The 23,829-nt window shown below is 36.4% G+C and overlaps 1 protein-coding gene across 1 annotated transcript in view; it reads left to right on the plus strand.

The window, feature by feature from the left end:
* The window catches only part of LOC150100445 (voltage-gated inwardly rectifying potassium channel KCNH6-like), a 477,512-nt gene that overhangs the window by 427,425 nt on the left and 26,258 nt on the right, over positions 1-23,829 (plus strand). The window contains exons 9-11 of the mRNA XM_090402922.1: positions 5,793-6,045; positions 18,053-18,246; positions 22,359-22,434. Coding sequence (XP_090259048.1) covers positions 5,793-6,045; positions 18,053-18,246; positions 22,359-22,434 — 523 coding nt within the window. The remainder of the gene's footprint in view (positions 1-5,792; positions 6,046-18,052; positions 18,247-22,358; positions 22,435-23,829) is intronic.

The following is a 23,829-nucleotide window of genomic DNA, read 5'->3' on the forward strand; positions in this document are numbered from 1 at the left end:
GTATAGCAAGGAGCATTTGTAATCGATCAGACCTTTATAACATTCTAATATGATACGCTTTACCATCCTAACTTAACGCGAATAAGAATACATACGAAATCCTTCTTGATCCATAGATGGTGCTTCGTTTTATCCAGAGCCATCATGTTCAAATATTTAGAACAATAAATAATCCACTAGTCAAAATTTAAGATAATTTAGTTTCTCAAGGTTTTCCACCACCACATCTTTAATATCACCTCTAGATTCACCAGTACTTCCACTTCCCTTAGGCCTCATTTAATTGTTCTCCATCCCGACATCACTGATCCTTACAATTTTGCTATCCCTGGTGATTATTCACTGACAACAGAATAGAGGGTATAGGTTCTCCCCTTTCACTTTGTCTGGCCAACTTTTATATGGAACGTTTCAGTCGTTAACCATCTATTTGGCACTAATAGTTCAAATTACATACTCCTCTCGAACCTCAATACCCAAGCACCCAGAATTCATTTTAGCATATAAAATATTTCAGCATTTCTAGACACTTCAATCACAACCCTCCGCGTGTTCTTTCACAGTTTAGATAAAACTAACTCACTCGGGAAGATACAAACTTTCCCTTCACCATTCCACAATAAGGTAAAAACATTAATTAACAGAGCATTCCGCCCATGTTCTAACTTCTCTCCTTCGCTAAGTTAATGTTACAAGTTATTAAATTGCTACCTAAGCTCCGAACAGAATAAAAAATAATAAATAAATCAGCTAACGCCTTTTATTCCTTATAGGGAATAGGCGAGGCCTTTTAACCCTATCTAGCTTTTGGAGACTGAGTGGGCAGTTCAATCTCCATCAGTAGCTAATCAGAGATAGCTGGCCCATGTCTATCACTAAACACAGCCACCAATTAAGAGACTGGCAAACAAGTGCTGCCATCTCTTGGTACCTCACCCTAACAAGATATGTCACTGTCTGAAATAATGTGGGTACTATGGTCGATTTTCTTGAGTTTCCGTGATGAAAAACCCGCTTGCCCGTGCCAGAGATCGACTAACTCGGGAATCGGTCGAAGAAAGGCTTAGAAAATGTTCCTCCAGTCGGCGACTAGACTTAAGTCTGACTTCAAGCGACCAAGCGCAGAGGACGCAAGCGCCACTTCCACTGAGCTACACGGGCCTCTCTCCTAACAGAATAATAAAATATTTTTTTTTGCTTTTATACATCCCACAGATTACAGCAATGCAGATGCTATTCCCAATATTGGGACTTCAGCAGAAAATAGCGAGAACATTAATCAAATATAATCTCTACTTTTCAAATCTCCATATCAATCTGTCAGCCATTAAAGCCTAACTCCCTCCCCTTTGATTTCCAATTGTATATAAATTGCTTTAATTATAGCCTGTCGGGTGACCTCTTGCCCACAGAGGGCACTCCTCCAAGGACTATAGATGTTTAGTCTAATCACTCTGATTTGTTTTTGGGTCTGCATGTGTCCATGAAAAAGACGAAATATACGGGATTCATTACCATTCGAAACATGGCCTGATAAATTGCTGATGAAAAATGAGTATTACTTTTGCATGCAGGGTTTTGAAGGGAAATGAAAATGTCATAAGGGGCGAGAGGAATTTCCTAGTGGAGAAACCAAGTGAACACGTGATGGGAGGGGGGGGTTCCTTATAGGGAATCTTTGCCTCAAGATAGTAGTGGGAGATGTTTAGTGGCAAAGACATTTTTTCATTTTAATGGCTAGATATTCAGCAGTGCTTTGTTTCTTGCCTTTTTGCTACTGAATAAAGGAGAAAATCGGATTCACAGTATGTATGACGGAATAGTCCACACTACAAAACAGGTTCCTGTGAGTAGATTCGGCATATATTTTAGCCATCTTGGAATTCAAGATTATATATGACCGCATTGTTGTAACGATGCGTGGACTGCTCTGCGAATGATTCTTTAAACGATTTTCTCGTAGAAATCCTAGTTTCAATGGGATGGAATCTGCTAACATCAGATTCCGCCATTTGATTGAGTTTGGGAGGTATCAGATAATTGTGAAAATAACGACTGGCATTGAAGGTAAATATGCATAAAAGTAGTTTATTTTTATCAAAACTCATGGGTGATATAAGAAACCTAATATGGTTAGAAAATTATCGAAAAGTTGTTGAATCAGAAGGTTTAACGAATTTATAAAATTCTGTTACCAAGTGGAATTGGAAGGTATGTGTTAACGATGGAGCCTGTTTTGGACATATTTAATTCAGTTAATTGGTTAACTTGATTAATATTTAGCAGTAAAGTTTCACGAATCCTATTTTAGACAGTATTTATCAAAGGTTACAGTGCTCAATCGTAATGTTTCAAAGAGCAATAAATATTGCTGAAGAAAATATGCGAGATACACATACATCTCTTGTTTTTCCAGCTTGGTAAATGCTCTCAAGTCAGTTTATATAATTTTTTGCTTGCTGGAAATTCAGTTATGGTTCTTCGTATGACTTGAACCGTCGCCTTACAAATATGACGATATAAAAACGGTAGATATTTTAGGATAATGTACAACTTGGCTAGTAGATGCACGAGTGTCACTTTTTTTTGTATGTTAAGCTTTGAAGAAGTTATGATTTTGACATGGATGAATTGTGTGTATATGTACTTATTGTTGAGCAGTGTCTCCTTAAACGCGAAAGTATTTTTGTTCGTATGTTATTCAGAGTAGCTTTAAATACATCTGCTGTTTTTAGTTTTTACAAAGAAAAAAAAAATCAGTGGACATGATACGCTGTATTCTACCATTGAGTATATTGAACAACAAAGAATATAGCATGTTCTTTTTGTTCAGTGTGCTGCTCAATGATAGAATAAGTGTATTTATGTCCACTGATTTTTTTCTCTTTGCAAAAGACTAAAAACTGCAGATGTATTTAAAATACGGAGAGGAAATTTCTTTCGACACCTATATAAATCGAAAGTAATTCCCTCTTACGGAATTATTGACGATGGGGTGGGTGTTCATGTCTGTAAGTTTGTGTGTTCTAAGATCGGTTTTCCTGGAGTGAGGGGGAAAAACCCCCTCACCACCTCGGTCCAAGACCGATTAACTCGGTACTAAGTGGAAAAAAACCTGCGAAGAAATCCTCAGGTGGATTTGAACTCAGGTGATGTTTTACTTAGCAAGCGCATGCCGCTGGCACTACGCTACCGAGGCTCAATGTAAACCTTTCATCTTAAGCTATTTGTAGTCGAGAAGTGCACACGTGCATTGAAATGTGCATTTGTGGAACAGTTCTGATTACTTGCTCTGCGCATGGCAATTAACCAATGAACAGTTTATTTCTTATCAGAAGTGAACATATTGAAAACACTATTGGCTGATATGTTTTCGAAATTTCAAAATAAAAGACCAGTAATATGTAAATGCAATTAATAATTCGTATTGTTGAATATTATTAGAGATAAAGAATATTATCGGTTTGGTGTTACATCATATTTCTAGAAACCATAACCTAATGCCCTTTATAAATGCAACTCTGTTAAAAACAAAACACCGTATTTGGTACTTTTTTGGGGAGGGGGGGGGGGTCTGATAAATCCAAAATATACTACTCAGAAAAATGGCTATTTGGTTCAGACAAAATTCATAGGTGAGTTGTAGGTAGGGCCGGCCTTCTCTATAAAGGGACTCGGGTGCAAGAAACCTTTTGGGGCGCTAAAATATTTTTCAAAGATAAAAATTAAAGGATTCGAAATAAACGTATTGTAAAACTCTTATATGCAAATGATTTTGGCACAGGAAAACCGAAAAAAAGCACATTCGAAAAAGAATACGTTTCCGCAAATGTGTACCGACTGTGCCCACTCGATCGTGGGGTTCGGGTGCATTGCACCCCGAGATGGCTGGTCCTCGTTGTAGGCATATCTTTATTTGTTTGTTAATTTTGAATTCTGGTATTAAAGGAATAAAATATAATTTGAAGTCAGAGAAATGTAGGGAAATTCATTATTTGGCTATCGAAAGAAGAGCAGAACATTTCGTGTTATTGGACGCCTCCAAGGGTGGCGTCCAATAACAGTGTAATTGCCGGAAGGCACACTACGCTACCTGCATAATCTACTCCACGTCGTGTACCGGCCAATAATACACTGCATAATCTACCGCCCACTGATAGTATTTTTGCCGGTTAATTGCGAATGCTATCTTGACCAATTTGTTTTTTTTTTTATGAGGGATGATGAACCTGCTATCCCCCCCCCCAGTACTCGCCTTCAATTTAAAAAGTAAAAAGATTATTCCTCGTCATGATGACAAACGAACTCAGATTTTTCTTTTAAAGTGAAAGACGTATTGTCCCATATTTGTTCCAAATGAGCTATGGAGGCACAAGAACTTCATTATTACTTCTTTCTTATGTTATTAGTTCAAATAAACATTTTACAACATGTAAAGAAAAATACTGTTAGTCTGCGATTAAAGGAAGCTGACACTTGTCAGGTTTAGATTTGAAATATTATGATAGCGAAAATGCCGTGAACATACGAACTGTAAATTGCGTATTTTAAGTCAACTAGTACAGTATCGGAAAAAGGAATTATTTGCATTAAATCTGCCATCTTCCACGTCTTAACTTAAAAATATTCCCAGGGTATTGATCCAATTCGTGAATTTATATTACTGCCCTCAATATTTTCTGTATATAACGAGTAAAAGTGTTCTGTTCATGCGCGATGAATTCTGTTATCTCCAATCGACTGCAGGTGCGAATTCTCCATGCTTGCTATGCAAGCTCATTAATTGAGAAGGAAGTAATATTTATTTGTTAATAAATGCATGCCTTTATAAGCATTCCATTTAGGCTTTTGTTTTTGTAGACAGAAGACGTCTTAAGCTTGTGCGGCAATAATTGAGCTTTGCGTTGTGTATCGAAGACCGATGTTTGCTCGGTTGTTGGAGCTTCCAGGTCCTCGCTGCAGCACTGTGATTTCATGCGCGCGCATAGCCATTTCCACCCTCTTTACGTCGTCTTAAGCACAAGGCCATACGCAGTCAAAGTAGCTCTAGCCAGTGAGCTTCAGCCAGCCTTTACAAGTATGCGTGTTGCTTGGGAAAATTAAGTTACAACCAACTTTTTATGACGATGTTATTGACCAGTTCATAAAGAAGAACCGTAGGGTAGAATTTGTATGTATTCAAGTAGCTAAATTGAAAAAGATAGAATATCATTTGTAAAATAAATGTTGTATTTGTATGATTAAATGTACAAAAATTTCTAAACATATAGTTTTAAATGGTCAGTAATTTATTATTCCGCTAATCAGACTTCAATCACACCTCTCACTTCCTGAATCATAACAAGAGCAAGCGTGAATTTCAAGACCAGCATTCGCTCTTGATCGACTTTATGTCTATGCCGGAGTGTGGAGGGTCTGATTTTTTTTTTTTCTTTTTTACTATGCCACTGCAGACAGTAGATCAAGATAAGAATGAACTATTGATAAGCTTTCTGCTCACTGATCTCTCGTCCACATCCATTTCTGATTACCCAAATGAATCTGGAATTAACAGTAATTATTATTACGTCACTAAGTTATCCATATGGCTATTAATGTACATATTTCCTTCTGAAATACGATGCATTCTTTAATCTAGCAAAGTACTGAAATTTACTTCAAATATTTGAGCCACAAGCAAAAAAAAAAAACATGTCAGCCAGTAATATTAAAAATTTACATGACTAAACTTTAATTACTCTTTAATTTATTAAATGCTGAACTCAAATCTGAAATGTACTTGTATTTTTCAGGTGCTAAAGGGATTTCCTGAGTGCCTGCAAGCAGACATCTGCCTTCATCTTAACCGTAACCTGCTCAATAACTGCCCTGCCTTTAAAGGTGCCAGTCCCGGATGCTTGCGCGCCCTCTCCATGAAATTTAAAACTACTCACGCACCTCCTGGCGATACTTTAGTTCACCGTGGAGACGTTCTTACCGCCCTGTATTTTATTTCTAGAGGAACTATAGAAATTCTCAAGGAAGATATTGTCATGGCCATTTTAGGTAATTAATGTTAGTATTTTCGATAAGAAATATTAGCCCCTACTATTTTATAAACGAGAATTGTGCAATAAAAAGTTTGCATAATGTGGCCGGAGTTATATTTAATTTATAGAGGAAAGGTTTACGTGATGATGTCCTTTTGGTTGGCAAGAATCGAAGTGCCATTCCTTGTAGAATATAGGAAAACCGTTATAAAGATAATTCATGAGTAAGCTTATCGCATACGATGATCCCTTACCGAAAACTCGGAGGGTGGGGCGGGGTTATCTCGCAAAACAAACAAACCGAGCAAAAAAAAATGCACTCTTGATAGATAGAGCGGTTAGTCCTAACCAGTAGCGCATTCAGGATTTAATCTTGGACGATTGAGTTGAGTAGACGATTTGAGAATACACACTACGAATCACATACGACCTATGACTGAGCATCTGTAATAATCATTAATTCATAAGTAGTGTAGAAATAGAAGACACGACACAACATAAATAAAAATTGAATTTTAATTAGGAAAAGACTTTTCGAAATATTTCTAGTGTTTTTTCCTTTTTTTCTTTTTGGGAGGGCAGCGCCACTGGTCCTAACCGTACAGTTTACTCTATATCACAGTACTGAATCGACTTCTATAAAGACAAGTTACTTGGCGTCAGTGCCGGCGGAAGCGGGCTCCGCCGCCGGGGCACCGTTCATAAGTTCATTTTTAAGAAAAAAAATTTTTATCATAAAAACAAAAAATTCTTAGAATGATCAATATTAAAATAAATAAGGCCAGATACACTGAATAAAAATTAAGAAAAATTGTATATTGCCGCCTCTTTGATCAGCCGGCTGTTTACAATTTTGCAGCGAGAACAGGCTAAATGCTTGCGTAAAGAATGTTGTGTCTACTGCAGTCTATCTAAAGTGAAATGGTAAACGGTTTTTATGTGCAGAAACGAATTTTCGTACAAAACATTTGTTGCTAGTTAACCAGTCATATGGTACGCATCTCAGTATGCTACTGACCGTAGCGCAGTGCGGACTATTATTTCGTCTCTGTGTCGTGTTGTGTAATAATTTCTTGTGGGTATAAAATAGAAACGGAATCAAAAATTTTAAAAAAAAGTTATCCGGTGCACAAAATCGTAAGCGACATGCTGCGAAAGAAGCAGATGTTAAGAAACAAACTGGGACTCTTAATAAATTTGTTAAAATATCAAAATATTCTGATGCAGATTGTAACCAACTCGATACATCAGAAATCAGAGTTGAAGAACCGTGCACATAATCCAGTTTACATCAAAGTACTATTGCAACTATGAACAAGATAACAAGACGCATGATTTAAGTGAAAAAGTTAGGAGAAGATTTAGTTATAGTTGACCACGAAATTAACATTGATGAAAAGTTACGAGTTGTTTTAATTGAAATGGGGCCTGTTCAAAAGAAAAATATATCCCAGAGATACATATGGTCGTAAATTTGGCGAAACGTGTTATAATAGAAAAATGGAAAACGGGGAGCTCGTGCCAAGAACATGACTCATTTATTCCGAAACTTTAAATTCTGTTTTTTGCTTTTGTTGCAAACTTTTTGCACCTACTGAATCAAGTAGTTTTGTAGAAAGTTATAACGACTGGAGAAATGTAAGTACAACTTTGCATAGACATGAGACTAGTTTAACTCACAGGAAAATTTTCTTAAAATGGAAGGAACTTGATAAAAATTAAAAAAAAAAAAAAATATTATTGATTGCCAGACTCAAAGCATGTATGAAATGGAAAAGAAACATTGGAGGAGTGTTTTCGAACGCTTGATTGAAATTATAAAATGCCTTGGTAACCAATTTAGCTTTTCGCGGATCATCTGATAAATGATATGAAAAGAATAACGGTAATTTTTTAAAATTAGTCGAACTGTTTGTGAAGTTTGATCCCGTTACGGAAAAAATCATGTTGAAAGGGCCCTACATCGAAATAATAGAGTACACTATTTGTAAAGATAGACAAAATGAAATATTAGAAACTTTAAAAAACGCAATCAGGGATACAATTTTATTATCAATTCGAAAATCTAAATATTATTCCATAATTTTAGACTGCACACTTGATGCAAGTAAAACAGAACAAATGACCATTATTATTCGCTTTGTTTCCTGTGACAATGGAATTGTCAAGATCAGCGAAAACTTTTTAGGTTTTGCAGATATATCAGATTCCACAGGATGTGGTTTATGTGCAACAATAATGGAACAACTGAAAAAATGGAACATCCGCATTGAAGACATGCGAGGTCAAGGGTATGACAATGCGGCAAATATGAAAGGGAAAAAAATATGGGCTGCAAAATTTCCTTTTGAACAAAAATCCTCGAGCTTTTTACGTGCCATGTGCTGCTCATACTCTAAGTTTAATCATTAACGATGCAGCCAAAGTATATGACAGATACAATTAGTTTCTTTGCAATTATTCAAGAAATATACAATTTCTCTTCATTCTCTTACAAATATTGGGCAAGCCTTTTAAAGTTCGTAAAAATTTTAACATTGAAACAGCCATCAAAAACGCGATGGGAAAGTAAAATTAATGCAATCCGCCCTCTACGATATCAGTTAGGAGAAATTTACGATGCACTTTTTGAAATTTTTAATAATGAAAATTTTAATAAACAAACTCAGCATGAAGAATAAACATTATGTGCTAAAATAAAGGCGTACAAATTTATTTGCTCTCTTATAACTGGGCATGATTTACTTAACAGAATAAACCCTGTGTATAAAATGCTTCAAGGCAAAAATATGAACATTACACTTGCTTTAGAATCTATCGAAAACTTAAAAATATTCTTACAAGAGTATCGATCAGATACAAATTTTAAAGAAGTTCTAAAACGGTAAAAGAACTGAGGTGGACGGAGAACAAGAATTTAAAACTGGCACGGAAGTTCGACGACGAAAGAAGACACGACAATTTGACTACGAGCTTCATGACGAAACGCCACAATCGCCAGAAGATAAATTTAGAGTGAATGTGTTTTATACACTTCTAGACGTTGCAATGTGTTCGTTAATAGAACGTTTTGAAAACTGAAAACATATGGTAATTTCAATTTCTTGTATAGATTACTACAAATTAATAACGAAGATTTACGAAAAATTTGTGACGATTTAGAGACTCTCTTGAAGGACTGCGACAATAAAAACGTAAATACAATAGAACTATATGACGAGTTATGTGCTTTCCGGGATATTTTTCGGATGGATAATTTAAATATTCAAAAACTCTTTCGATATTCTTAATTTTGTTGTGTCCAATAATTTATCTTTCCCTAACTTTTCAATTGCTTTAAGAATGCTATTAACCTTACCTGTTAGTGTAGTGAACGTTCCTTTTCCAAGTTGAAATTGATTAAAACCTACTTAAGAACAAGTATGTCACAAAAAAAAAAAAGGCTTGTTAGTTTGGCGTTAATAGCTATTTAAAATGATATATGTGCGGAAATAGACGTTAAGACCATTATTTCTAATTTTATGAATATGAAATCAGTAACCCTAAAAGTTTAATTTAAAAAAATTTCTAGTATATTTATGTAATTGAATTTATTTTCTGTTATTCTGTATAGATGTTATTTTTTTAATATTTATATTAAATGTTCTAATTATTTCTGAATTCTTTTCTTATTTTCTCATCTATCTTGAGTTTCTTTTATTTTCCCAAAAGATAGTTCCACTTATAAAAATTATTAAAAAGTTTTTACAAGTTACTAAGAATTTAGTAACTTGTAAAATACAAGAATTTTTTAAACTTTAGTTCAAATAAATTTTAACTTTAATTAAAATTCATTTTAATTTTGTTAGCGATTCGGTTTGGTGAGAAGGCTAAAATCCCAGTATCATTATATATTCAACGATTAAAATGAAGTGGCTTTATCAAAATTTGCTTTAACTTTTGAGAATTTTTTGAATATACGAGTTTTTAACGATTATCCGGCCTAGTCAACACCCCCGGTTCGTTACATTTAGCGAACCAACGTGTGGCTGTTCTGTAAAAATTTGTTTAAGAAATTTCAAATAATTTAAATTTTTATTATCGTAAAAGATACACACATGCCCGGATCGTTACAGGGGCGCTTAGATAGACATTGCATGCGGGCGGCAAAGATCCTAGCGCCGGCTCTGCTTGGCGTTACAGGATATTGAGACTAATAAGTTAAGGGAATGAAGAGATAAGTTGCAGCGGTCGCTGAGCCAAACTAGGACGCGAGGCAAGTATATTTTTATGCCTGTTTGTCAGTTTTGCTTGGTGGTGGTGGTGGGGGGGGGGGGTTGAAATCTCGCCATTTAAATAAGTGAGCTATTCTCTGCTAAAAGATAGCAAAAATATCTTAAGTTATATGACGCAATATTTTGGTTTTTCAAAAAAAAAAACATTTTTTAACTTAGCCTTCGTATCTGAAAACAAATGAAAATGCATTTCTTATTTCTATTCAAAAAATCATCATAATAAATAAATACATAAAGGTTGGTCAATTGGTAGAACCTCTGCTACTAATGGCTTTAAAAAGTTAAGCAAGTTTGAGCACGGTTAGTAGTTGAAAGGGATTCAATCGTTCGATGCTGTTGGCACACTCCCTCAATGAGTCTTTGGACCCCCTGGAGGTGTCACATAATAATAATAATAGACATTTTATGAAACTTAAATATATATTTATTATTATTGACACCTCCAAGATATCATTGCCTGAGGGCACATTTCCCACTATATACAACTGTGGTGGTGATAATTATTATTATAATGGTATCTCCATGGAGTCAAAAGACTCAGCATGGAAGACCCTACATTGTCACACAATACCTATCATACTTCTCCTTAAATTCATTCACAGACAAAGTATTCACAACCACCTCTGTGCATTCCATCCATTCACAACCCTCCAAGCAAAAAATCTAGCCCTAAAACTCTTGTTAACCACACTCTTACACAATCCCCAGGGATGGCTCCCTCATTCTCTCCCTTCCTGCACTGGTCTTAAAAGTCATCAGTATCAATCCCTTTAATAATTTATATGCCTCTCCTACATCTATCAGCTAGTTTTTGGAGCCTACAGATCTTCAATCTATCCTTCTAGGGAAATATCCCACAGACTTGCAACAATCTTTGTAACTCGCCTCTGAATCCTCTCCACCATTTTTTCTTCACCAAGAGATCCAGGTGACCAGATAGTCCATATGCGGTCTTATTAATGCCTTATAAAGTGGAACAATAACTTCCTTATCCCTGCTTGTCAGTGTGTTCTTCAACAACCATGCAATTTGATGTGATGTTTTGGCAACCTTTGCAATATGCTTTAAACTTAAGTTCTCTGTCCACAATAACTCCCAAGTCCCTTGCATCGTCAACTTGTTGCAGTTAATTTCCATTAATATAGTAAACAGCATGTGATCTCATCCTCTCCAAGTGCATCACCTTACACTTGGCCACGTTAAACGGACAGCCATTTACCTTAGCCCATACCGTCAGCCTATTTATCTACATCATTTGAATTTAGATATCTATCAAAATATCTACATCATCTGAATTGATTATCACTCTTCCTAATTTTGCATTATCAGCAAACAAGTGGATATTTCCTTTCAAATTATTTCCAATATCATTAATGTACAAATTAAACAATAGAAGACTGAGCCCTGAGGTACACCACTAGTCACCTGCCTTTCTCCTGGACTCAGTTCCTCCATAAACCACTCTTTGATATCTATCCACCAGCCACCCTCTAATCCAAATCATCAGCTTCGGATCCATATCCATTTGCTCTAATTTATGCAACAGAGTTCTGGGTGGAATCCTGTCAAATGCCTTTGCAAAGTCCAGCAGTATCAATGAGTAAGGATTTCCTTTATCCAACTCCACTGTTACTTTATTATAGAAAGTAAGCAAATTACTGAGGTAAGACCTACCCTTCACAAAACCATGTTGCCCCTTATAAAGTATCATATTGCTGTCCACCCAGTCCTGAATTCTAATTTTTACCAATTTCTCCAAAACCTTAACCACCACTCCAGATATGTTGATTGGTCTATAATTTGCAATCTCTGTCTTGGAGCCTCCCTTATGCAGTGGAATTATTTCCCCCTCTTTCCACTCTATTGGAACTTTACCAAACTGAGGCTTATAGTAAACAGCCTGATTAGAGGAGGTGCTAATTCTCTTGCACATTCTCATGACACATAGGCTGATATGCCATCTAATCCAATGGCAGTGTTAGCATTAAGGTTCTGTAATATACTAAGCACCTTTATTTCGTCTATCTCTAGACGCTCATCAGTCAATGACACATTCGGCGCAGCAATATCACAACCAAGATGGTACACTTTTTCAAAATGATCACTAACTCAACTATTTGATTTGCTTCTGTAATTTCCCTGCAATCAACACTTTTTAAAATCATCCTTCCATGGTTATTCTTCCTTTTACTTGCCACATAGCAAAAGAACTCCTTAGGATTTCTTTTGGACTCATCAGCTAGCTTCCTCTCATAATTAGCTTTGGCTTTCCTTACCATACAGGTTACTTTCTTTGCTTGTACCTTGTACTGCTCATGAGAACGCTCATCTCCTTTTTCTTTATACTTCCACCACAACCTTTTCTTTATCTGCAACTCCTGCTTAATAATATTATTCATCCATCTTATTCCTACTTGATTTCTCCTTCTGACTCTGGGAATACAGTCTGATATAGCTTTCTTTAAATACTCCTTGACAATCTCCCACGCACTATCAACATCTGTCCCCTTCAAATTCTCATGCCATAGCACTGCTGAAAGCTGACTTCTCAGCTTGTCATAATCACCAACCTTGTAATTCCACATATACCCCTTCTTAACAGAATATTCAGCACATCTGAAATTCTCCCAGGTCAAGACCACATGATCGCTTTCCCCAAGTGGAGACAGCGTAACTAAATTACTTATTGATATGTTCTCCGATGCTATGACCAGATCTAACACTCTCGAATCTCATGTCCCTTCCATTACATGCTGTCTCAGATAGTTATCTCTTAACAACTGTATAAACTCCATTTCTTTTGTTCCTTATCATTCCTTCCCCCCCAATCTATGTCCCCATAGTTAAAATCCCCCATAATAATTACTCGACCTTCACTCATCATGCTAATTTTATTAGCATGATGTTTACAATGACGATACCATTTGCCAATACATACTATCTACATTCTCCCTTATACCCCTTGGATTATAACAACAACCAATTACATATTTCACCCTGTTGATCTCTATCTCACACCAAACAGCCTCAAATGAACTGACCTCAACATACTTGTCACCTTGAGGCACTTCTACCTTTTTTTGGCTTTAACCTTCATCCATCATTAGTAACCCACCCTCCCCCCCATTCTGTCATCTCTGTCCTGCCTGAAAATACTTTACCCCTTACATTTAATCACTATAACTATATCATTCTTAGTTAACCAAGTCTCACTAATTCCTATAATTTTTGGCCAAGTTGCACTAAGTAATGAAAAAAATTCTTCACACTTATTCCGAATACTTCAGGCATTAGTATACATAAACTGCAATACTCTCTCTGTGTGAATTAGCCCACTCTGTACTGTTAATTTTCTGTGAACAATTAATCCCAAATTCACAGCGATTAATGACCATAGTACTATTTACAGCTAATAGTTAGACAATTAGGCCCACAATGACACTACTTCCGTCATCAGTTTTTTGTCTGTAAATTTCGTGTGTTCGTTAAAGAATACTATTACTTAGTGACTTACTGCTTTCATTGATACTAATCAGTTACGAGAAATTAAGTATGTGTTCCTACAAAAATAAAGTCTGCAGTTTCACCTTGTGCCAGTTCTTCACATCAAGACAGTAGATCCATGATGATGATGACGTCTTGGGATACATCCAGGCCTACTGCTGTTATGCCAAACATTCCTAAAATACATGATCAGTAGCTTCCATTACAGGATCAGAATGTTGCTCAAGAGAAGGAAAATGGGTCAGTTAATTATCCTTGGATATCCTCATCAGAACATCATTGTGAGGACTGCTGTAGATGCTGCGCGGCCAAAAATATCCAAAGACATAATATGAAACTACATGAAAATAACAGACAGGAATATATATTGTATGTGGACATGAAAGCAGAGTTGATGATGAAGCAAGATATGAACTGCATGCGAAATGAGATGAAAAGAATTAGAGACATACATGGAAGAGTGAATAAGAGCAGAAGGAAAGATGGCCATGCGAAAGATATATCGAATGATTCGAGAGTGGTTCTCTATGGAGATTCCATTATTAGCGGTGTGGTGAATGAGAAGATGCATAAGGTTTGTTTTCCTGGTGGTAGAATGGAGAGAGTGATTGAAACGTTGGACATGAGGAATAAGAGAGCACAAGAGTTGGTGGTTGTAGTAGGAACAAATGATTTGGATGGAAACAAGGAAAATGCCAGATTGGATATAAGGAGATTATTAAGGAGAGTAAAAGATAACAGTGTGGTAGGAAAGGCAGTCAGTGTTTTGCCAAGGTATGATAGTGATGAATTGAGGAGGCAGGTAAAGATTATGAATGATATGTTAGCACAGTTATGTGAGGAGAATGGAGTGCATTTTGTGAATGTGTGGGAGGAATTTGAGGGATGGATGGAATTGTATAAAGAAGATGGCCTGCATTTAAATGGTTTTGGTGTGAGTCTGCTGGAGAGATTGTTACTGGCAGGTGAAATAATGACTGTAATGAATATATCTGAGGTGGTGCGAAGTGATATGAAAGAGCAAAAAAGTAAGGTAGGGAGAGGTATTTGTTCACTTGCAAATGGGGAGGTGAATATTATGAATGAAGTAAATGAGAGAGTGGAGGTACAACACAAACAGGGAAACGGGGGGAGTCAGGGTGGACGGGGAGAAACTTTATGAAACATGCGGGTGCTGAATTCAGAGGTGAATGTGTAAGCGGACGAACACAGATTGAGATGGCCTGGGATGGGTGGAAAGAGTTTAGGTGTGAAGAAAGTTGTAGAATTGGTGGTAATATAGAGGAAGTGACTGGGGAAGGTATTGAAGAGTCAAATCGTAGGAGTGACGTTCTTAGGACTTGTAGAAGCAGTAATGATTTCTTATGTTTATTCACTAATGCTAGAAGTATTCGAAATAAGGGGAACGAAATTGTTGCTTTGCTCGAGTCTGTTCGCCCCAAAATTGTTGGTATAAGTGAGATGTGGTTAGATGACGATGACATCCTGACAGGAATAGAGATGAACGGATATGATATTTTTCATGAAGATAGACAGGGAAGAAAGGGAGGAGGAGTACTGTTAATGGTAGCAGATGAGTTGTGCCCATCTAAGGTGGAATTGCAAGGTTCAAATAGTGATCACGGTTCTGAGGCCGTATGGTGTGAGGTAGAAGTAAACAGGATGAAATATTTAGTTGGGTGTTGCTATAGACCTGGTAATATGGCGGGTATAGGCAAATTGGCCTAGCTAGCAAGAAACGAGTTATCATTATGGGCGACTTTAATTATGGTAATATAGACTGGAAGCAAGAGACTGCATCTGGGGGTAAAGAAAATGAATTTTTGGAGTTTTTGAAAGATAATTACCTTAGGCAGCATGTAACGGAGGATACATGAGGATCAAGAGTATTGGATTTGATCATCTCATCAGATGATGTTATTATAAATGAGGTGTCAAATCTTCCACCAGTTGGTGGGAGTGACTACGAGGTGATCACGTGCAGGGTGACCAGTCATTTGAGGACATCTGTTAGAAAGGGATATATGTGGAATTATAAGACTGGTAATTACGAAAAGCTCAGGAAATAGCTTGCGATTATAAACTGGAAAGAGGAACTGGATGGAAAGGATATCAATGTTGCTTGGGCTATACTCAAGAACTATTTGTGGAGGCAATATCAGAGTGTATTCCAAGGGTCAACAGAGTAAATAGAGTGGGTGTAAAATGGATGAATCAAGAGATAAGGTATGCAATCTGGAAGAAGGTATTATGGAAGAAACACAAAATGAGTATTTATAACAACCAGTTGCATGAGAAGTACAAAGAGCAGGCGAGGAAGGTGACTAGCTTGATAAGGGTAGCAAGAATGCAGTATGAGCAGCAGTTAGCTAAAGCGGCCAAAAAAAATCCTAAGGAATTTTTTCGATATGTCGCCAGTAGAAGAAAGAATGATTATGGTAGGATGGGATTGATTGGTGAAAACTGAGGAATGATAACTGCTGTGGAGGATATAGTTGAGATATTTAGTGAGCAATTTCTAAAGGTATTTGATTCTTGTGAATGTGGCATCATGCAGAACTTGAGAGCAGTGGGAAAGGAGGAGGAAGAACTGTTAGTAAGTGAACAGGAGGTATATGAGGAAGTGAATAGACTTGATGTAAATAAGGCTGTGGGACTTGATGCTATTTCACCACATGTCTTGAGGGAATGTGCCAGAGAGTTAACAACAGCTTTTGTATATCATTTCAACATGAGTCTCTCACTGGGTCAAGTTCCAAAAGAGTGGAAAGAGGGTAAAATTGTTCCAATTCATAAGGGAGGTGATAAGAGTAAGGCTTTGAATTATAGACCAGTCTGTGTGTCTGGAGTTGTGGTCAAGGTATTAGAGAAGTTAGTTAGGAATAAAGTTCAGAATTGGGTTGACAACAGAAAAATACTCTTTGGCAGCCAGCATGGCTTTACTAAGGGAAGACCGTGCTTTAGCAACCTGCTTACTTTTTATAATAAAGTGACAAATGCGTTGGATAAGGGTATTGCATATACAGTGGTATATTTAGATTTTGCAAAGGCATTTGATAAATTGCCACGTGACAAGCCGGTAATTAAATTGGAATGGATGGGGCTGAACAGTAGATTGGTTCACTGGATTGGAGATTGGTTGTCTGATAGGTATCAGCGAGTTGTCTATGGAGAAGCAATATCCCAGAAGAGGAAAGTTACTAGTGGTGTACCTCAAGGGTCTGTTTTGGGTCCATTGCTGTTTAATTTGTATGTAAATGATATCTGGAGAGGTCTGAATGGTGATGTGCAGTTGTTTGCAGATGATGCAAAGTTGGGCAGAGCTATCAGGAGTAGTGTAGATGCTGTAGCTTTGCAAGAGGACTTGAATACACTGTCTGAATAGGTAAATAAGTGGGGATGTCAATTCAATGTTTCAAAGTGTAAGGTTTTGAAATTTGGGAAGCAGAGATGGGATGTAAAGTACACAATCGGTGTGAATATTTTGGAAGAGGTACAGGAAATGAGAGATCTGGGAGTGATTGTAGATAAGGACCTAAAATTTCGGGGACATGTTACTAAACTAGTGAAGACAACACAGCAGATAATGGGAATGATGCGGAGGACATTGACTTGTAGAAGTAAGGATGTTATGGTTCCTTTGTATAAGGCTTTGATCAGGCCACATATGGATTACTGTGCACAGATCTGGTCACCTAGTTTTCAAAAAGATGAAATTGCGTTGGAAAAAGTTCAGAGGCGATTGACTAAGGTGGTTTCTGGTCTCTGGAATGTAAAGTATGAAGTCAGATTGACAAAATGCAATTTGCAGAAATTGGGGGGGGGGGATATGATTGAGACATATAAGCTGTTAAGTGGTTATTACCAGGTTAACGTTGGGGAGGTTTTGCACAGAATGGGTGAGGATAGCAGGAGAACAAGAGGTCATTCCTGGAAGCTGTGTAAGGAAGGTGTGAGCAAGGGAGTGGGGAGCAGGTTTTTTGCATGGAGAGTGGTGAGTGATTGGAATGCTTTGCCCGAGAGTGTGGTGTGTGTAGAGACAGTGAATATATTTAAGGCACAGTATGATAAACTGTGTGTATAACAGTGGACCTCCCACGATGAGTCTTTGACTCCATGGAGGTTTTTATAATAATAATAATAATAAATCAGTAAATAAATTGCATTACCTTCTTTTTAAAATGTTAAAACTTATTATGAATAACCAGAAAAGTATATATATATATATATATATTAAATATCTAGGTAAAGACGATATATTTGGGGAAAATGCTTGTATCTACTCGACAGTAGGAAAGTCCAATTGTAATGTACGTGCCTTGACCTACTGTGACCTCCACAAGATTTTAAGGGAAGACCTTCTTGATGTGTTGGACATGTATCCAGAGTTTTATGAGCCATTTTCCAATAACTTGGAGATCACTTTTACGCTCAGAGACGTAAGTTATAATCAATTTACATTACTACTGATATGTGATAAATGTTTTAAAAGAATTTTGAATATATTCTTCTAAATGCATGTTATTATAATATCTTTGTGTGTGTGTTTAACTAATTGTACCTTTTAAAATATCGGTGCTTTCTGAACACTCAACTGGATTGATTCCTCTATTTTCCTTTGGCATTTCCATTGAAAGTTAAGTTTGTTAAAAAATTTGAATGGCAAATATAGTTTAAACATGCATAACAGTTGAAGGTAATACTGCCGTCTTCCTGTTGAGTGTTTCTGTAATTTAAGAAAAGAACCATGATCAAATAGCATATTTTTTGTCATTTAAGAGAAAGACATTGATGGTATACAAAGCTTGAATGTCTCTCCTTTGCAATTAATATTTAATCCCAGACCAGCTGTTACAGGTGTGACAATAGTCACCAACTAGAAAAATTTTTTCTATGCATTTTTTTTTTTTCAGTAGTTCGTGCGTTAGTTGATCTTGGACATGCTCAGATAGTTTCCCCTTCAGGAAACTAGTTTTATAGTGACTGAACTTTAACAGACAAATTAATAATTATTTCATAGTCGACAATGAAAAACTTGTAAATTGTACTCTCAAAAGAAATGAGTTATATACAATACCAACACAAGTCTAACTTTAGCAGTGTTTCTAGTCCTGCAAAAAAACTTGACACAGTATCCCATGATATTTTATTTAAGAAACTGGCAACTATAGAAATTAGAGGCTATGCTCATGCCTGGTTTAAAAGTTATTTAACATCTAGATCATAAGCAGTTAAAATTAACAAAAGCTATAGCAATTTCATTGAGCTAAATTGCAATGTCTCCCCCCCCCCTATCCCAAGATTCTCTGCCTGGGCTGGTATTATTTACGCGCTAATGTTAGTGGCACTAATGTTGTTGATTGGTGGTAGAGGTTCCGTGTTAGTGGTGGGAGAGTTGTACAATAGGTGTCCTCCTGCAATAAGTCTTCGGACTCCTTGGAGGTGTCACGAAGGGGATGTGATTCAGATTATTATTATTTTATTACTTGATATCTCTGTGAAGTTCAAGGCATCATTGCAAGAGGACACACAACTCACCGTTTACACAACTCAATTTTCTATCTACACGCTACATTTACTGCTCGTTAATGTATAAGTTGTATGATAGATGAATGCTGGAAATATTTTCCAAAGGGTAGAACAAGGGAGTCATTCTCGATAATTGTGTAAGGAAGTGGCAATTAATTAGATTTTTGCATGGAGAGTGGTAGATATGGAATACATGACCTCAGAAAGCTTCTGATGTTGTCAAGTAGTGAGGATGCAGGCATTGAAATGAGGAGTACAATAGAGTTCTTGATGTTCAGACTGGACCTACCACAAATTGTCTATTCCATGGAGGTTGTGTGGAAGTAATATTGTACAAGTATTGATGAAACAATTGGGATCATGTGTTTTCCACTCAGTTATATTTTACTAGAGAGTACAATCTAGAGATGTGGCAAGGGATGCCAAAAGTAGACATTTTTATAGTAATAAGTAATTTATCCTAAGAGCAGTTGCAATGCTTTATAAGTTATAAACAGATAATTTAGAAGAATAAAATAGCAGGTTTTCCATTAAAAGTTCATGTTATATCTATATTCATAGATATAGCCTAAATACTTGAAAATGGTCAAAAAGCAGTTTTATTTACTAGAAAATTAAAAAATATTTCGGACAAGCATTCAAACGAGGCAGTTAAAAAAAAAAAAATGACATCATAACTGAACCGAAATAAATCCAACCTATTATGGATTCATACAGTTAGACTCCCTCAGGATACCACGGGAGCATTGAGTTCTTATCCCTTACATTTCCAGCTTGTCTGAACTTGTTCAGAAAAAACAAACTAGATTTATTTTATACAGAGTTCAGCCTTAAACTTAGCTGTGATGGAGTGTATATATGTAATATTTATATTTACCATCTCTTCAGGTCAACGTGAATCAGTACTCATAAATAAAGAAACAATCAATTATTTATATGTCTAACATTGTTTTCATTATTGCATCCTGTATCCACTTGGATTTTATTTGATTGGTCGTACCTGCATTTGGCTTCACTGTAGAGGAAATTAAATTTCTACTTGTTTTCAATTATAAATTTAATATCCTTTACTGCCATGTAAGAAGACACGTATCCGACCCCTCCCCCCCTTTCATTTTTAAGCCTCTTCTTCAGTTTCATAGTTGTCATGGATTGATATTTTAAGGTCTTATTTATTTAGTGAATCTGGTTGATTTTAAATTGCAAGGTCCTATGATATACAAGAAGTTGAGAAGAAATCATCAATGTCGAAGGGTTTTGTCTTTAACATTTTCTAAGATTGGAAAACTGGAATAAAAAAAAAAAAAAAGCAATGAACCAAACACTCACTACAACACATAAGAAATAGATTTTGTGGTTTGTTCATATGATCACTCATTCTGCTATAATAAATTTAGTTTAATCCTTTATCCAAGTGTGAGCAAACAAAGTTTGCGCCTGAAAGTATCTTCAGGACTGGGGTAAGGTGGTACAACACCAGGGCCACTCGTTGCAAAGGTGGAGCAAGCTACCAACACTCCTGTCTCAGTATCTCCTATAATGCAAAACACATCTCCTTGCGGATATGTCTAATGTTATGCATTAAGGGAAGGGCCACTACCCAGACTAGTTTCGACCTTTATTGAGGTCTCTTCAGTGGGAGTGTTGGTAGCTTGCTCCACCTTTGCAACGAGTGGCCCTGGTGTTGTACCACCTTACCCCAGTCCTGAAGATACTTTCAGGCGCAAACTCCAGAGTAATTTCTCTAAATTACTCTAAGATTTCTCTAAATCCAGAGTAATTTATTAAAAAAGGGTGGCACACCATTTGGCAACTCCTATAGGTAGAGATGACCTACTAATGCTTCTGCCTGGTATCTCAACTTGGGCCTGGCTCCCACTGAAGAGACCTCAATAAAGGTCGAAACTAGTCTGGGTAGTGGCCCTTCCCTTAATGCATAACATTAGACATATCCGCAAGGAGATGTGTTTTGCATTATAGGAGATACTGAGACAGGAGTGTTGCTATCTTGCTCCACCTTTGCAACGAGTGGCCCTGGTGTTGTACCACCTTACCCCAGTCCTAAAGATACTTTCAGGCGCAAACTTTGTTTGCTCACACTTGGATAAAGGATTAAACTAAATTTATTATACTCTAACCAAGTGAAAAATAAACTTTCAACTCATTCTGCTAATCATTCACACTACTATATACACAAGCATACTATCCTTAAAAAATTGTAATAAATAATTTATTTGACACCTTTTCTTCCACACAGATGTTTAGAAAAATAGTAGTAGTTAAAAGAAAAGAAAAAAAGGTCTCTCTCTCTTGTGTACTTCTATCTGGCTGGTTGAGTGAACAATGCATATACAGTCCATCCAAATAGCCTTTGGGTCAGAATCTCACCATGGTTGTGGATGTGAATGTCTCTAGATAATGTGAGACCAGGTCCACTTATCTTGCAGCCCTGACATCACTTGAAACAGTTCCATTTTTGGTCTCTAGAGCAACATTTCCTGATTACTAAATGCATGATAGGTAATCATTGATAAACAATGACCACTGCCCAGTTTTCCAAATAGCAACCATGAAAAGCTAAAACACTGCATGTTGCTGAATACACAAGAACCAATCTCTAACACTTAAGAACTCATCCTTAAATGATGTTATCTTTTTGGAGTCTTCCCAACTCCTCCCCCCCCCTCCTCCTCCTCCTCCAACACGAATGATTTTTGGTACATCACTACCAGTGGAAATGAGCTGAGCTAAAGTTTTAATTTTTACATGTCTGGAAACCCCTCACTGGAGACTAAAGATGGAACTTTTTCAATCCACTTTGGGCCTTATAAATGAGGTGGTGGCTAAACAATCGCATGCCTGTGGTGGAATTCTATCCTGGAGCTAATGGTTGAAAAGCAGGTATGCTGCCAACCAGAATGACATAAATACTTTTAAAGTAAGTTTTGCCCTTTAAAATTTCCAGATGAATTTATTCTTGTGCTTGTATTATCTTGGTTTTTTATGAATATTTTATTTATAGGAAGAACAGGCAGGAGTCGATCCTGACCTATTCCGAAATAAACAGCCTGTTCGACCTGCCAGCTCGCCAGAGGATGGTGAGTAGAACCCTAAAATGTTAAAGTAATGATTCAGCAATATTTTATATAGATATGAGAATTAATTATTTATAAGTGATTCAGTTGTTTTAGAATAATTTATAATGATTAATAAAATACTGATATATTCAAAGAGCCATTTCATTATTGAAAAAAATTATATGGAAGACTGTGTGGAATGGGTGATAAATCAAGCAATGAAAATTTATGGAAAAACTCATTCTAACTATCTTTTCTTAATAACATAAATAGTAAAACTTAATCTTATATGTTAGCTTTTACAAAAATTAGTGTTAAAAGCTTAATAAGAACAGACTGAAAACATAACTTAGCTTTGTCTCTTGCTGCTTATAGTGCATGTTACTGAAATCCACCCTTCGAAGTGTATTATTATTAATTACCAACTAAACTTTGATAGAGATGTCATGGAGGGATGTCTGCTTTCCCAATATTTGTTTAACCTGTGCCTGGAAGAATTAGCAAAAAAGTCTTAGAAAACATGGAACTGTGAATGGACAAAATTTACATCATATGAAATATGCAGATGATATAGTATTATTTACAGATATTAAGGAAAATTTAAAGTATATGATTGAAACCTGCATAAAAAAACAGTGAAGACTATGCAATCCAAATAAATGTTAGGAAAACCAAAACAATGGCAATAAGCAGAAGTAGAAGGGGGGAAAAAAAAAAACAGGTAAAATATTTAATTACTTAAACACATTGAACACAGGCTAAATTAGAAGAAATTATTAAACACAGAAAAAATCTAGGGCGGTTTGCTATGAACAAACTTACAAATATATGGAAAATGCACATCTTTCCAAAGAGCTTAAAATCAAAGTGTATATCTCAAAGGTACTCTCCACACTACTTTATGTTGCAGAGACTTGGATTATCACACAGAAGGAAGAACAAAGATTACCAGATTTTTGAAAACAAGTATTCGAGGAAAATAAAACATCATGGAATGAAATGAAACCCAATAAGGAAATCAGAGAACAATAAGAGGAATTTGAGGAAACCTGCTAGTAAGCATAATAATTATAACAAGAATAAAAGAAAAACAGTTGCAGTGGTATGGACATGTGTCCATACCACTAACAACAGGTTTCTTTAAACTCCCCAAAACAGAAGAGTAGAAAGAAAGATACCAGTGGCGCACCCAGGGGAGGGGGCCAAGGCCCCCCAAAGAAAAAGGAAATAAACACTAGAAAATTTTCCAAAAATCTTTCCCTAATTAAAATTCATTTTTTTTAAATTTATGTTGTGTCTTCTATTTCTATACTACTTGTCATGTACTGGCGATCACTGCAGATGCTCAGTCATAGGTCATATGCAATGCGTAGTGTGTATTCGTAAATCGTCTACTCAACTCGCCCCCCCCCCCCC

This window comes from Typopeltis vanoorti, chromosome 13 (assembly GCF_054136105.1).
Source record: "Typopeltis vanoorti isolate ZY-2024b chromosome 13, IOZ_Tvanoo_1.0, whole genome shotgun sequence".
Classification (NCBI taxonomy): Eukaryota; Metazoa; Arthropoda; class Arachnida; order Uropygi; family Thelyphonidae; genus Typopeltis; species Typopeltis vanoorti.